Source organism: Lissotriton helveticus, chromosome 3_1 (genome assembly GCF_964261635.1).
Source record: "Lissotriton helveticus chromosome 3_1, aLisHel1.1, whole genome shotgun sequence".
NCBI classification, from domain to species: Eukaryota; Metazoa; Chordata; class Amphibia; order Caudata; family Salamandridae; genus Lissotriton; species Lissotriton helveticus.
Window position 1 is genome coordinate 437,635,566 of NC_136061.1, and position 15,552 is coordinate 437,651,117.

Genomic DNA, 15,552 nt, shown 5'->3' on the forward strand with positions numbered 1-15,552 from the left:
GATGGTCAAGTAAAGAAAGAGAGCAAAGGAGAAAAACAAATATTTCCAAAACAAGAGTATAAAGAACACTGGGAGGCGACCCCGATGAGGAAAGTCGGATTTCCATCAACTGCCAAGAGAGGCCAGTGTCATAATTTTGATATCCTACCACCACCTCTCTTGATGATCGCAAAAAGAAAGAGGCGTTGAGAAAGAGCTACAAGAATAACCCATGTAGTAGTTAGATACAGCAGCTAGGATATGTATATGGTTCGGTGATGAAAAATATTTGTGCAGTGCAAAGTGAGTGAACATTAAAAAGAATTTGGAAGAAAAAAAACTTTTATTCTAACATCTCTTCCAATCCCATTAAAAACGTGTCAAAAGTGGCTTTAAACAAATAGGCCACTTATCAGATGATGGCCAACTAGTTTCAGCCTCATGGGCCACTCGCCCAGGCTTTCTTCAGGACCTAATTCTTAAATAGCTACTGCATAGTTATAATTTGTGCAAATGTGCATACAGTTATTCATATACAAAATACCTCAATACCAGCAGGGTGATCTTCACACCTGTAGGAGAGAATAACATAAATGCAAATGTGAGATACTCGCCTCCTTGCTCTCATATATACGCCATTTCCGTCTTTAGTTGGCTATCTTGTAACAAAACAGTTGCACTCACCTGCTTTGTATGAAGTGTAGGCCTCACCTCACCTGGTAACAACTCAGGAATTAGAGACCCAGCCCTGTAATCAAAACAAAGTCACTAATCACAGGGCGATCTACTATATTTCAAGTGTAAGTATTCAGAATTAAAATTTGAAATATTCTAACTACAGATCTGTTTGTTGTATCTTCTCCAGAAAAACGCATGCATAGACCAATAATTCCTCTCATTGCCGTTAAATATTCAGTTGCTGAAGTTATGTAGCTATGTAAGTATAAATAAGTTAACCTCCCTCTATGGTACCACAAACCGTCAACAGTGAGGAAGCCCAGAAGGAGTAAACAAAAAACACTGTCTGCTACCTGCACGTGCTCATCTTCAATATTCTGAGCGTAAAGCTGTTCGAATCCCACATGATAAACAGGCTCGTATGTAGCCCATCTGTTCAGGGCTTTGCCTATGTGTATGTTACTTTGAGGTTAAAAGTTGTTATTGTCAAAGGCAACCTCCTTCAGGTAGAGTGTTCGTTGTGCCCAAAACTGCCGCCATTGGTAAGCTCCTATACCTCCTGTTGCTCTCTTTCTGAATTAAACAGAGCTTGTTAGCACTTTTCAAACAATCCACCACTTGTGCTATATAAGCCATGTCACAGTCAGGCTACATCGGATGTTTGAATAGTATGGACTGTTACTCGAGTATTTCACAAAGCACTCCTTGAAGCATATATATGGAGAAATACCCACGACAACAAACGCACATTTCGTTTAAAGAGCTGGCATGAACTGCTGCAACAGTGCTACTTAGATTACTGAGTACATTCTTAGACTTAGTCGGTAATAATAAAGACTTCCTCATTCTTGTGTCCTTTGGTCACCCTGTTCCTTGCTGCTCAGCCTGGGTGAATGTGATGTAATAGAATGTTCATGAGTGCATAGTTTGTATGAGTGGTCAGTTGGAAGGAGTTATGCTGCTCCCAGTGGGGAACTTTGTTACCATCTTACTTTTAAATCAATAAACCTACTTATTTAATCAACACTACTGGCTACGGAACTGATTACCTACAAGGACCTCACTCATCTCTTGGATCTGAAACCCCTGAGTGGGTGCTGCTCCTTTGATCTTGATATAAAGTACACCTTTAGACGCGTTGGCTTTAGGACAATGGCTCACTTTAACTCTGTATCAGTAACTGCAGGTGTGTTGGAAGTATTGCGATCACTGCCTCTGCCATCTATGCCACCTTGAGAGTAATTGCAGTGTAATCCAGGTTGCGTCAGAATAGCCCACTTTCCGTGGGTGCTTCACTACTGGTTCTGTGTCATGGGTGAGGATGTGGTCGAATGGCTACAGCTGCCGACTTTAGAGCTAAGAAATCAAGGTTCGAGCCTCGGGGTCGACTCCACATCCTGTGATTCTGGGCATATCACTTAATCTCCCCATGCCTACTAAAAAATAAAAATGAAAGTGTTCTTGTGTAACGTAACTAGTGCTTATGTAAAGCGCTCCAATATCTTTGGGTCAAGTTTGTGCTATATAAATCTGAAACAAAAAAATAAAGTCTGAAAAACAGATCTCGAAGCCTATAAGGGGAGTCTGTTTGGACAAAGTTCCTGCGTGTGGTTCATCCTGTCCTTTGGCATAGAGTTCTTTGTCCCTTACCCCCATACATGCACACTTATTTTCCAAAGTCAGTCCTGCCAAGTATCACGCATTAGGTGTGAGACTAACGCATTTCAGTGTGGTGCTCCGCATCACCGCACGGAAATACATTGTCGCGCATAATCTGTATAGTGGCTCAGCTATCGCTGCCTAAAACCTATATGGACTAGTGTGGTAGCTGGCAGCGTGCCGTCCGTGGCATGCGCACCCTGCTCCCGTAGGCTTGTGGCTCGCAGCTGAGCGAAGGATGCTGGGAGCAGGATCATTGCTACAATGTTTCATTTGTTGATTCTCATGGCGCTGCATGTCTCTTAGGCAGCCTGATGTCACCCCGAGTTACTGCCCAACGGCTACTACCTAGACATCCGGGACGAATCCAGTTTTGTGCGACATGGCGCCACAGGGGGATGTCACGTTCTTCTGCCAGAGCAGGAGTTGTTGTGGGAGGATTAAGGCAGCTGGCTATGGTTTGTGGTGGCGCTGCAAACATGGTGCTCGACCCACAAAAGAGAGCTTCAGCGCTGCTTACTGCTCGCACCGGCCCTGGCCTCCGTGTGCTGCCAGCAGTTGTTATATTAAAGGTGTCTGACCCCCCTGCCCAATTAAATTATTGCAGAGTGGGACGTAACGGAATCAGTGTCCCTGTTACAGCGGCTGCGGCGTGGGAGAGAGGTCCTGGAGTAATCATCCTGTTTTTCAGTCGGAAACATATCACTGATACCATCCCCAGTAAAGGCTCTGCAAGTTAATTTGAAATTATTACCTTTTGAGAGGCATTATTGTACAGATTGTTATTCCGTGACAAACATGATTGTTCTTCCTAAAATTACTTTTCACATTTTCGGCTGTATATCACAGTACTGGAAATACTTCCCATGGTTACTTTTTTAGCAATAACTCTTGAAAAGCTGCATTACCTTTGCAGCATATTGGCACCCCACCCGTTGGTCCTCTCCGTTCTCGGCAAAGACTCTGGCACTTAGAAAATAAAGCTTTACAATCTGCTACTTAATGAGCGGTTTGACAAATGGAAGCATTTCTTAGCCAGAACTGCTTTCACACTCCACTTATCTTTCGCCAACATAACAGACACGCACTCGCTACTGCTGAAGCCCTCCTGGATTTTCTTGAGGTGATGTTGCTACACGCTGCATATCAGCCGTTTTAACAGTCACTAGAGTGACAATAGCATTCGAGCCTTTATGATACGAACTTGCCGCACTCTCGGTTTGACAATCTTTTATTTAAATTACTCTTGTTTGGGGGTATAAATGAGGCCAATATTACCACAATTTTTGATTGCATAAAATGAGACATAAACGACAATGCGTTGCTTTTCCACACTAAACCCTGGATAATTCATGTTTTTTTTAAAGTACACAGTTTTATTGTTTCAATTCTGCATCTCTACATTAGCACATATTTTAAACACCTCGAGCAAGTGAGATAAATGCCACTTAACGCCAGTGATTGGTAACATTTTGTTGGCTAGTATTCTAATAGCCTGAGCCCTACTGCCTTTTACAAATACGTTAAAAAAAGTTTGTTTCCCCATTTATTACACTCCCCACGTTTTTCGGTCTTGGCAGTAAATTGTTTTTTGTTTTTTTTTATGTCAAGGGGATTTGCTAGAGCACTTTTGTTTCCAGCTGGTGGCATCCGTACGTGTCCTAGCTGAGTTCAATGGTGAATAGGAGTGTCTTTAAAGCCCCCGTGAACTTGACACTTTTATTCATTCTTTCATTTTTGTGGGAAGAGTTTCAGAGCATACTAGTTAAGAGGGAATCTTTTTACCACCGTGACACTGCATGAATTTGTAAGCATTGCTTGAAGACGGGCTTTCTGTTGTGATTGCACCATGCATTTTTCTGCCCTGGTTGTGCAGTGTGATATAAGCTGGCAATAAAATTGTTTTGGAAGTAATTCTTCCAGCAAAGTGCTGCTTGTAGAGAAATGTAGTTTGTGTTTAAGGCATACGCTAAAATCACATAGGCCAGGCATGCCCCTTTTAGAGACCCTACTTTTTTCATCCCACTTAAAACCCTGATGTCAAGCTCTTTCATTTCTGGTGCTTTGCAGCAGTTTCAAAACGTTCTTAGAGTTTCTGGTTCCTCAAATGTGCGTAAGTTCTAATATTTCTCTCATCTTCATTGCTTGATTTTGCACTGAGAAAATGTCACTCATACTCCTTGAAATGTCACTCATAATTACACTGAAATTCTGAAAACGTCACACATAGCAATCTGAACCCTTGGCAGCTATGCAAAGTGAGGGTGCCAGACGTATCAAATCCTCCTCCTACTGGGACCTGCCTTGGTAGCTTCCCAGCAGGGTCTCTCGTACGGTAAGGCACTCACTGATACATACATGCCAATATTTCAGAAGAGCAAAGTGGGAGATTTGGAAAAAAATCCAAAATAAATCGGGAGAATGGGGCCTTTAATCGGGTTACCGTCATGTATAGGCTTTGGAAGTGTGCTGCTGATTAGAAGCATGGAGCGCAATGACAGGCAGATAGAGGGTGGGTGCAAGTGTTGAACACTGGCCTGGCAGGTTACTGGCAGTGTATACCCCCGCCCCCCCCTCCCTCTCCCCAACCCCCGCCCTAACAGCTTCCCGGGCACACACACAGCCGTCCCCGAGTACTTCATAGGTCTTTAAAAGCCCATTCGCTTGTTAATGAGGCATTGTTGGTTTTTCAGTCCTTCTAGAGCCCCTGTCTGCTACTATTGACTATTGCTGGATGTTACACAATACCTACCAAGCCCTGTCAGCTGAAACCCCTGAGGAATCGGGTTTTTGCTTTCAGGAATCGGGAGGCGGGAGACTAGCCTTCAAATCGGTAGTCTCACGCCTCATAGCTGCCAAGGTTTCAGATTGCTATGTGTGACATTTTCATAATTTTAGTGTAATTATGAGTGACATTTCAACGACTGTGAGTGACACTTTTTTGCGTGCAAAATCAAGCAATGAAGACGAGGCCAACACACACACACACACAATATATATATATATATATGTATCAGAAATTACACCCATTTGAGCACTAGAAATGGAAGGTACTTAACCAGAGACGGATTCCGTGTGAGTGCAGAACAGGCATCATAGCTGCCAAGATTTCAGATTACTTATATGTGACATGTCCATGGTATTAGTAGACTTACGAATGATATTTAACTGCCAACTGTGTAACACTTAGAGTGACACTTTCATGAGAAAAAAACATGTGATGAGGTGCATGGAGAGAGATAAATATCAGAACTTATCCACAAGAAGTTCTAATAATATCTTGCAACTGGAGCAAAACTCTTGAAATGAAAGTCTACGTTTGCTTTATAATGAACTATGACTGCAAATGTTGTGGTAGGCTAGCATATACTGTGCGTAATATAATTTTCGATTCGAAGAAATATAATTTTAAAACAATGTGAAAATGAATGTGCCTACAGTAGCAGGCTGGGTCCTCGTAGCACTATAATATAGAAGTAACTAGCCACTACTGAGCCAAGAAGGACACACTTGAAAAAATATTTACTTTTGTGCCAGCATTCGATTGCTACCAACAATATGCCAGGAAGTATCACCATTAAGCCAGATCAAACATTAGGCTGTTGTGCGGCTTTAATTATGCAGGGTCCAGCATTATAGAACATGTGAGTGCCACGGATGACTATGATATATCAAGGAGGACCACCATTGAGCATTGGATGCCTGCAGTATGGCAAGAATTACAGCCATACTGCGAAAACCATCACTGTGCTGTGGCTGCTGACAATATGTGCCTAACCAAAAATGTAATGTGTCCCCTCATGTAACGCTGATATGCGATTCGTGCTATATAAAACTGTGCAAAAAAAAAAAAACCTTCTGTTCCTCTCTGGGTACAGCTATTCTGCGCTGGAAATTGTCTGACAATTTATCACAGTTACAACATAAATACAATGTGTCCTGTGTGTGAAAAAATAAACTGCCAGGCTCAGTCTGAAACGAATGGTTCGCTGTAACTGGCATTGCGATCTAGTATTAATAAGCAAATGCTACAGAGATCAACTCGACAGTACAGTAGTCTGTAGACCCGAAATTGAATGAATGACTAACCTGACTGCTGCTGGTAAACAGGTGCTGTGGATAATGCTCCATACTGAGCGCTTCACCGCTTGGTTTCGTCTTGGGCCTGAACTCTTTGGTTGGCTGGGCACGGGGCCAAGGGGGCACAAGTTGCAACAGCAGACGGCAATGAAAGAGTGCCTGAACAGACGTCGCTGGAGACTGCCAAGCATCACTTGTCTTCGCATAGTAAGTGCTTTATTCTACCTGACTGGCCGGTAGTGGCACTTCATTTTTGTTTGCTGTTCACCCAGTTGCCATCTGTGCCAGCCAGAGAGACCTCCACAGTACCGGCGATCGCCCCAAATAAATGAGCGTACTGCATTGAAATCATTTCTTCGGGTAAGGAGAGACACAGCAAAGATAAAGGGTTCCCTCTTGCACCATTCTGTGTCGTCCTCCCCAGCGGCAGTAAATCTTCCTACGGACCACCTGTGAGCCTGGTGCACTAACAACGGTCGGCACCATCCTCATGGCGCCACTTTGAAGGGCGGCCCGGCACCCGTGACGGCAAAAACTCTGAACTGGTCTTTTACAGGCGCTAGATCGAAGTGTTTGGGGGCCTTCGGCTTCCACAAGTAGTCACATGATGAGGTCCGATGTTACACTCCACTGTCTGGCTCTGTTATCCACTGTTGTTGCATCGAGACTCACTACCTCCCTGGGCCATTGAATCACTGCACTGTCGTATTTACCATAGCTGCTGAGACACGCAGCGGGGAACCCGGCAGCCGGAGGAAAATCTAATCTGCCGCCCGTCGCCCGAATGACCTCTGCCTTGCAGTGAAAGGGGCAGTACAGGGAAGCGCGCCTTCATAAAAACTACAACGATGAGCTGCAAAATACATCATGGGTGTGCTGTTAAATATTGATTCACCAGGCTGTGCTGCAGTGCACTCCAGTTCACCATAAGTTGCTGACATCGTCAGACATGCACACTTTCCTTGGCACAGTGAGCTCGCTATTGCAGCTTCCAAGGCTTCTTGTTACAGCATGCCTAGGGGCGGGTAGTCGGGGGTCCCTAATTATGCGTGACAAATGCATTTCGTGCGGTGATGCGGACACCAGCACTGAAATGCGATAGTGTCACGCCTGATGCGTGACACTTGGCAGGGCTGCACGCCTGAATCGGGAGGGTTGGCATGTCTGCATAGTATTTTCACAGTTTATCGCAACCTCTATTTGTGAAGGTAGGAGCACGGAATAAAAAAACCCAAATAACTTATTGGTTGATTTTTGAAATAAGTCATCGTGCAACGACGATCCCTCTGAAAGTTGTGAAAGGAAGTATAATATTGACAAAAAAGAAAGACAAATGGTAAATTAGATAACTGAAAGCGCGCCTTTAAACGGCCATGGAACACGTTAACAACGTCGCCATCTTGTAATTACCGTTTCTCTCAGTAAAATTCATAATTTTACACGATATCCTGCAGACATTTAAAATAATCGTGCTTTATCTATCATGAATCAAAACACATTTTTAAAAGCAAACATTAAAAAACAATAAACAATTCTTAAAAATATATTTGCTTAATATACATTGCATATGCCTTAACAACATTCTCAACAAAATAAACGCATTATAAAAGAGTCTCTTTTTATTTTAGTTTAGTAAAAGGCTCCCCAGAGCGGCCGCCGACAAATACCAGTACGGAAATGGCCGCCTGCTTATGCTTTCTTTTTTGACACACTTATTTCGACAGGTCTCGTTTTACTAAGGCGTCTCGTTGCCAGGCAACGGAACACTCAATGAAGCCCACGCATCAAGAGAGGCGTTATGGCCAAGTTTGTGTTAGCAGGTAAAAGAGTCGGTGGGAGGATTTTCCAGCCTGACAACGGGGAAGGCAAATATAAATGCCCTGTTCGCGTCTCTCACTGTTCTCAACTTAATATTTGTCTCTTTATTTTATTGTTTGGATTTCATTTTTTGACAAACCTACATCGCGCTCCTACAATTTAGCGTCTCACGCGATACTAAAATCTTAGGGAGAGGTTAGGAGGTGTGAGAGAAGAAAAGCTATATTGGATTTTATTTGTATGTGTCCATTGTTTCTGTCTATTGCTAGTCACTGAAAGCGTTCTGATGGGTAGCATGCTACTGTGAAGAAATGATTGGGTGAAAGGGTGTTGTATTTGATTTGGGCGCAGGAAGGGGTACCTTGTATGTTGTAGCCGCAGGTCCCATGCTAGTTTTATTGTTATTCAGCACAAATTACTTTCAACCACCTACGACTCAGTGGTGGATGTTGTGGGGTTGGGGTTTGGAGACTGAGGGCGGGGGATGGAACGTGTCGGTGGTTACTTGTGCACCACGTGCCCATACTTTTTTTTTTACATTTAGAGAACAGCAGTTCCCCAACTTTTTCATAAAAAGACGACCGTCCTGTTACGGTTAATACCGAAAGTTGAAATGCTTCAGCTGAAATGACAAGGCAGGTATTATCCTGTGCTATGTTAAACCGAGGGAGGGGCAGACAGTTAAAAAAAAGCCTTCTAGCCAGTTAAACAAGCATTGGCATAGCCAATAGGTCGCGCCTTTGGAACCTTATGTAATTAGCAATGCAACAGTTGATGTTGTACCAAGGATCAGGCGCGCAACACCCAGTGGACTGAAATTCTTCAGCCACCCCACCCCCGTCTGCCCCCCAACCCCCTCCCCCGTCGCGTGTGGCAGCCCAGAATGAGACAGCTTCCCAGGCACCCACACAGCCACACCCGAGCACTTCACAGGTCTTTTAAAGACCTTTTGCTTGCTAATGAGGCTTTGATGCCCCCCCCCTGCTTAGAGCCCCTGCAGTTTCAGAGTGGAGCTTTTGCTTGAAGTTCAGCCCCCCCACCTACATTTTTTCTTAGCCCCCCCCCCCGAAATTTGACTCTGGTTGCGCCTCTGTCAAGGATATTGTGCTGCATAATTAAATACATAATAAGGTCCCAAAGACGAGACCTATTGGCTATGCCAATGCTTGTTTATATTCTTTTGTGTTTCTGTTCTATATAAATTCTGACATTAAATGCAATAATTGTGTTCCCCATCTGGACTTGTATTAGATTAGGTATATCAAACATAGCTTCAGGGGGGGGGGCGTAGATATATGCCAGCACCAGACTTTCAGGGTAGGCACATAAAATACAATAAACCTAATGAAGCTTGAATACATAGTTAGCTTTTAATCTGAAATCTGGCATGGGTTCAATCCTCCTTCACATTTGATGGGCACCCCTGTTTTAGCACAATTGAGCAGGAAAAAAAGTCAGTAATCGGTTATCTTTGCTTTATCAACTTCAAGAGGATGAAAGGCTGGATCAATCTTGTCATGAATGATCTGTTATTTGAAAGTTACTTCCAGATTTCTGGAGCAGGCAAACTGAACCATAAAACAATCTTGCTGAAATGAGAACTTGTGACCTATAGACTGCACACATCTGTGCAGTACATGCAGAAATCCATCGAGCTACTTTATGAGTATATGAACCTGTCAATAACAAATTTCACTCATATTTCAGCAGCGAGCATGTTAACTCACTGAGCTATGTAACTGGCATTAACACACATAAAAAACATTATATGCAGATCACTGCAGCATAGGATTGTTCTCTTTGTTAGTGAGTCATAAAAAAGTCATGCCCCAAAGGAGTTTGTGATAGATGTATGACCCTACAGTGTGAGCGAGTGTGCATCGTGGGTTCTTGTCATATGGCCTATCTGAGTAGGCTGAAAGTACGCTGCAGTCAATATGCTTTTTAGGTCTCGCCTGTCGATGCGCATGCGCATCGAGCAAGCGAGACTATAGGGGCTCATCCAGACTTTATCTAACTTGCAAGGAATCGTGGCGATTCCTTGCAGTGCCCGTGACTTTTAAGCTCAATGCGCATGTGCATTGAGCTTAAAAGCGCGTGCACAGCCGCCCGCATTCCTCCGACACCTTTGAAGTGAAGCTTAGCTTCACTTCAAAGGCCCGGTTCTTCACACCCACATGCCGCTCTGCCCTGCTCCGCCCCCTCCCCTGAGTCATCCTGCCTGCCCCTTCCCGCCGTGTCGCATTTCTCCTCCCCCCTCCCCCCTCCCCTCTCTTCCCTCCGTCTTGTTGGCTTCGCTGTTTCTTTTTAGGCGCTCCGAGGCCACCCGTGCGCCATTTAACGCTATGTAAAATTAAATGTAGTTTTTAACCTGTTGCTTATGTCTGCCCGTGCCTCCTTCAGTGACTCCACCTTTTCTCTGCCTCCTTTTCACGAAAGGCACCGAAGCCCCCACAGCGCCCACCTAGCCTCATGTGTCTGCCCTGTGCACCACACGCGCCTCATTGGGCGCTATAACAATACTTTCCCCCAGAAGTATCCTCTCTTTCTCTCCTTCAGGTTAATCATTCCTCTCCTCGCTAATTATCCTCCCTCCCCGCCTCCACCTTTCTTCCCCGTTCCTTCCCTTCTTTCTCACACCCCGTATCCCGTTCCCACCTGCACTGCTTTTATTCCCTCCTCTCTCTAACGTTTTCTCTCTTCTGTCTGTCTTGGTCAGACCCTCTTTCTCATTGTTTCACACTATTCACGTCTCTCCCTCATCGCCGCTCTCCCCGCCCCGCCCCCTGCTGCGGCCGTGTCGCATTTCTCCTCCCCCCTCCCCACAGCAATGCCCTCCGTCTTGTTGAACTTGCATCTATTCCAACAACAACAAAACTTGGATATTGGCATCAGTATACTAGAAGGCATTAAGGTGATTTAGAGCCCATCAATTGCGTACAATTCGTTGGCTTCATCATCACTCTTATTTCTTATTTCCATGCTTTTGTGATTAGCGCATGCTGGTTTTATTTCCTCCTTGTGTGTTTGTCCATCCGGGGCGCAAGACAAAAGGGCTGTTTTCGTTCTTACTGTGCGTGTTCATGAGATTTTTCTGAATGTTGTTTTTGTTGTATGACAGGCATGTCTATTCGTTTTGGCTTTGCACACTCCCTCCCACACCCTTTCCCTCTGTTCATGTTGCCTTTGCCTCTCTCCTTCCTACCCTCCGTCCTTGTGGCTTTTGATCTTTTTAACGCATCTCTGCCTTTGTTACTGCTTCAATCACGCTTCACAGTAGAAAGGAATGCGCATTTCCCGGCCGCTTGCATTTCCCGGCCGCTTTTTGATTAGTGCATGCTGGTTTTATTTCCTCCTTGTGTGTTTGTCCATCCGGGGCACAAGACAAAAGGGCTGTTTTCGTTCTTACTGTGCGTGTTCATGAGATTTTTCTGAATGTTGTTTTTGTTGTATGACAGGCATGTCTATTCGTTTTGGCTTTGCACACTCCCTCCCACACCCTTTCCCTCTGTTCATGTTGCCTTTGCCTCTCTCCTTCCTACCCTCCGTCCTTGTGGCTTTTGATCCCTTTAACGCATCTCTGCCTTTGTTACTGCTTCAATCACGCTTCACAGTAGAAAGGAATGCGCATTTCCCGGCCGCTTGCATTTCCCGGCCGTTTTAAATTTCATTTTGCGGCCACTTTACTGTGTCTTAAGTTGTCTCTCTTTCTCTCAATCTGTGCCCCCTCATCTCAGCGTCTCCTTCGCCCTCCCCCCACTCACCCTCTCTTCCCACCCTCGCCCTCTCTTCTCACCCTCACCCTATCTCTAATTTTACTTTTAACTTCTCTCTGACCCCTCGTCTCCCCTTCCCGTGCCCCTTGTGCATGTCTGGCTGGTAATAATGGCTTGGCTACAGCCACTTGAAAGCTGATGTAGCCAAGCCATTATTAAATTTCAGTTTAAGTGCTCCTTCCCTGTTACGCAAACTAACAAAAGAATTATAGAGTATGAAGCTGCTGCCTGATCACAACACCAGCACTTCCTTTGTTACAAATTAAGCACTAGTAGGGCAGCTGTCACTGCGTGTTTGCAGCTATACACAAATAAAATTAGTAGCGTAGCTCCACTTTAGGTCATATTTATTTTTGGTGTGTATAAGAATACGTCCACAATCACAGGCTATGAAGCACATCAGACATTAAAACCTAGTTTCCAAACTCGTTTATTGGCATTTTTCCCCTTTAAACAACATCGCCTCCCCCATTTGAACACTTTATGTGCTCTGTGCTAGGAAGGCTAAAAAAACAAGCATTGAAAATGCAATAGGTCTCGCAATAGAAAAGTTTGACCTTTTGGTGTTGCAAATGTAGATTATTTTTTTTTGTTTATATTTTTTCAAATTATAAAAGTATTAATTTTGTTTTTTGTAAAGTGAATAGTTATAAATCTACCAAATATAGCATTAGTAAAGTTACATGTTTAGTTTTGTCCTTTTTTACATGTATTGATGTGCAAACTCACAATTTTGTGTAAAATGTTATAAATAAAGGATAGTGACTTAATGTTGTTTTTAATTTTTAATGGTAAAAGTTTTTACATGTAAAAAAGGACAAAACTAAACATGTAACTTTACTAATTCTATAAATGTAACATTTGATAGATTTATAACTATTCACTTTACAAAAAACTAAATTAATACTTTTATAATTTGAAAAAATATAAACAAAAAAAAATTACATTTGCAACACCAAAAGGTCGAACTTTTCTATTGCGAGACCTATTGCATTTTCAATGCTTGTTTACAATAGTTGAGAGGACAGCTTTAGGGGAAAAGCTACACCCTCAAGAGACATTGGAAGTTCATGGCCCTCTTGCTATTGTGAATAGAGGAAGGCAAGGTATTCAAGAAAAATGGTGCTACCCACAATAAAGCCTCATTTACCCGACTCCAATATCACTGAGTTGGGTAACACACTACACATCTGTTATTCTGTGCCTTGATGCCCATGGGTGAATGTGTGCTTTAAACTAAATATTATGTGGAATGTGAATCCATTCTAAGTCTATTACAGCATGCACCTCACCTGGTTGTTTTGTAATTTTGTTTCAGGACAAACTTTCTGTTTTCATTTTCTGTTCATGTTTTCACTCAATAGAGCCCACTTCTGCCTTCCTCCAGACTAGGCCCTGTATTGAGCCTAGGCCTGAAAGTGCAAGCACTGGCCTCTTTCTGCATCCCACAGAACGACCTCCTTGTATTTTCCAATGGCCCTTAATGTTTCTTTTGTTTTTATAGCACATTCAATGAGGCCTTGTGTGCAATGTTCTGCAATAGGCCATGATCTAGGCTCCGAGCTAGAAGGTAAAATATATTATATATTCTGTGTCATTAGAGGTTCTGTTTCACAAAATGCCTCCATTGTGAGTCTTCAAGGGAGGGAGAATTTTAGATATGCTCTTTCTTTTTGTAATTATAGTTTCTATTACTGACCTGTCCAATCCCACTTGGATTTTGTACTAGAGTTTTGACATCTGAGAACCAGAGCCGAGGATGTGATTGATGCCATGTGAAATATACTGAGACTGAAAGTAAGCATTCGGTTTTCAGAGATGTAGTGTTTCCAGTCCATATCAATGTTATTCACCATAAAACCCTTTATAGGCTTCATTTATGATCAATTTCTCCAAATATTAGCCCTCTGATACTAGCAAAGCAATATTTGGTGAAAGGTTGTGATACTAGCGAAGCAATATTTGGTGAAAGGTTGTGATACTAGCAAAGCAATATTTGGTGAAAGGATGTGATCTGCATTATGGGTTTATTTTTTGGTTGCCGAGGCCCAAGTTTGGTCCCTGTCCGACTCTGACCCTGGATATTTGGTAGTCGACAACAGTGGGCCTTCTTTACTCCAAGCTATGCCACCCCAAATCTATCAGTGCTCCCATGCAATAGGTTAAACCGTCTGGGACTGCTCTAAAGCCAGTCGGGGTGAGCCGCTACTCACAGGGCCACCTTTCCACATGTTCCTTCACGCTCCTTCCCAGTCATTTGTTTGCCTCCATGAACTTTTTAATGACATTGGAGACAGCCTTAAGTGACATTGAAGTGTTATTAAACCAATGTGTGCAACGCAGCGGGATTATGGCGCAGCCTAGAACCCCATCGCATGATGGCAGCCGCGGCTCTGGGAATCCGGTTTTCGGTTACCTGCGTGTTTTGGATGGCTTCGTCAATGGCTTCCTGCTGGCTTAGGGTGAGAGGCGCCTCGTGTGCCCATGGTTTAGTCATATCACGCCTTTGCACTTTCTTAACCCAGCACGCCCGCCTTCTATAAATAACCCATTCAGACTAGCACGCACCTGTCAAGCCAGAGAGGCCATTTATTCAAGGCTATAATGGCGATTAGGGGTGTGAAGGGTCTTCTGCGAGTGCCCAGCTGCGTGCCCACTCAGCTGCTCCGCAGCTCGCTGCCCCAAGTCTTATTAAAATCCCACGGTGTTGAATGGTGGTTTATCAAAGCTTTAATGGAACTGAGACGTTCTCCGACAGGTTCCAAGGTTACAGCCGTGTGACCCAGGAAGGGTTCAGGAGTGCCGTGCTGAAGATGGCACGCTCCGTTCCTGCATTCAGAGTGCACAGTGCTGAGGGTTGAGCGACATGGACAATGAGCTCACGCCCTAATAAAAATGTTGTCGACTGTCAGACTGGCCTGCCAATTTAAAGCCTGTTGGGATACTGTCCAAGAGTAAGACAGTGTTTCTATGAAGCTGGGATGTATCTATTAATAGTACTGCATGTGCACGGGATCCCAGGAATGCAAGGGGGCCCGGGCACACCTAATATAGCTCTTTTTCTCACCACCATAACACTAGATGTAGCCCATTTACCTGCTTGCCTTGTTGTGCGTGGCACCTTCACTACGTCACTATCGTGAGACTCTCCTCCGATTGCGCTGGCTGCATGACACAAGACAGAATTACTAGCACTATGGAAGTAGTTTACTCCCCGTGACAAACCAATTGTATCTCGGTACATGCAATCCAATTTGGATCACGATTTCAATTTCTGGAAAGAATAAAGGGTTGTTAGTGGATAACCTGTACTCGGACAATTTGGCGGTCACGTAACATGGAGAACAAGCGCAGGCGCCTCGCGCGGCAGCAGGGGTAGGGGAGAGAGGAGGGGGCTTGCGCCGGTTTTCCTTGCGGGAGCGAGCAGCACGGCGCGATAATTGCTAACAAATGGCGCCGCCGCTCGCTCCCGCAAGGGAATCGCCAAACGTGCACGCGTTGCCACTGGAAGCAATGCAACGCATGCACGTTTTTGCCTGCAAAAGTGTAGCGATGGCTAAAG

The 15,552-nt window shown here is 44.1% G+C and overlaps 1 protein-coding gene and 1 long non-coding RNA gene across 3 annotated transcripts in view; one reads left to right on the plus strand and one right to left on the minus strand.

Moving 5' to 3' along the window:
* Positions 1-447: 447 nt before the first annotated feature.
* On the minus strand, positions 448-7,385 carry LOC144824580 (uncharacterized). The gene is made up of 3 exons (XR_013609021.1): positions 6,406-7,385; positions 664-727; positions 448-551 (listed from the first exon to the last, which is right to left on the minus strand). It is a non-coding gene; the product is annotated as an uncharacterized LOC144824580 (long non-coding RNA).
* Positions 7,386-8,122: 737 nt separating this feature from the next.
* Positions 8,123-15,552, plus strand: part of MDH1B (malate dehydrogenase 1B) — a 277,259-nt gene continuing 269,829 nt past the window's right edge. For both annotated transcript variants that reach the window (XM_078680298.1, XM_078680299.1), the window contains exon 1: positions 8,123-8,216. In XM_078680298.1, the coding sequence (XP_078536424.1) occupies positions 8,195-8,216 (22 nt within the window). In that variant the 5' untranslated portion in view covers positions 8,123-8,194. The remainder of the gene's footprint in view (positions 8,217-15,552) is intronic.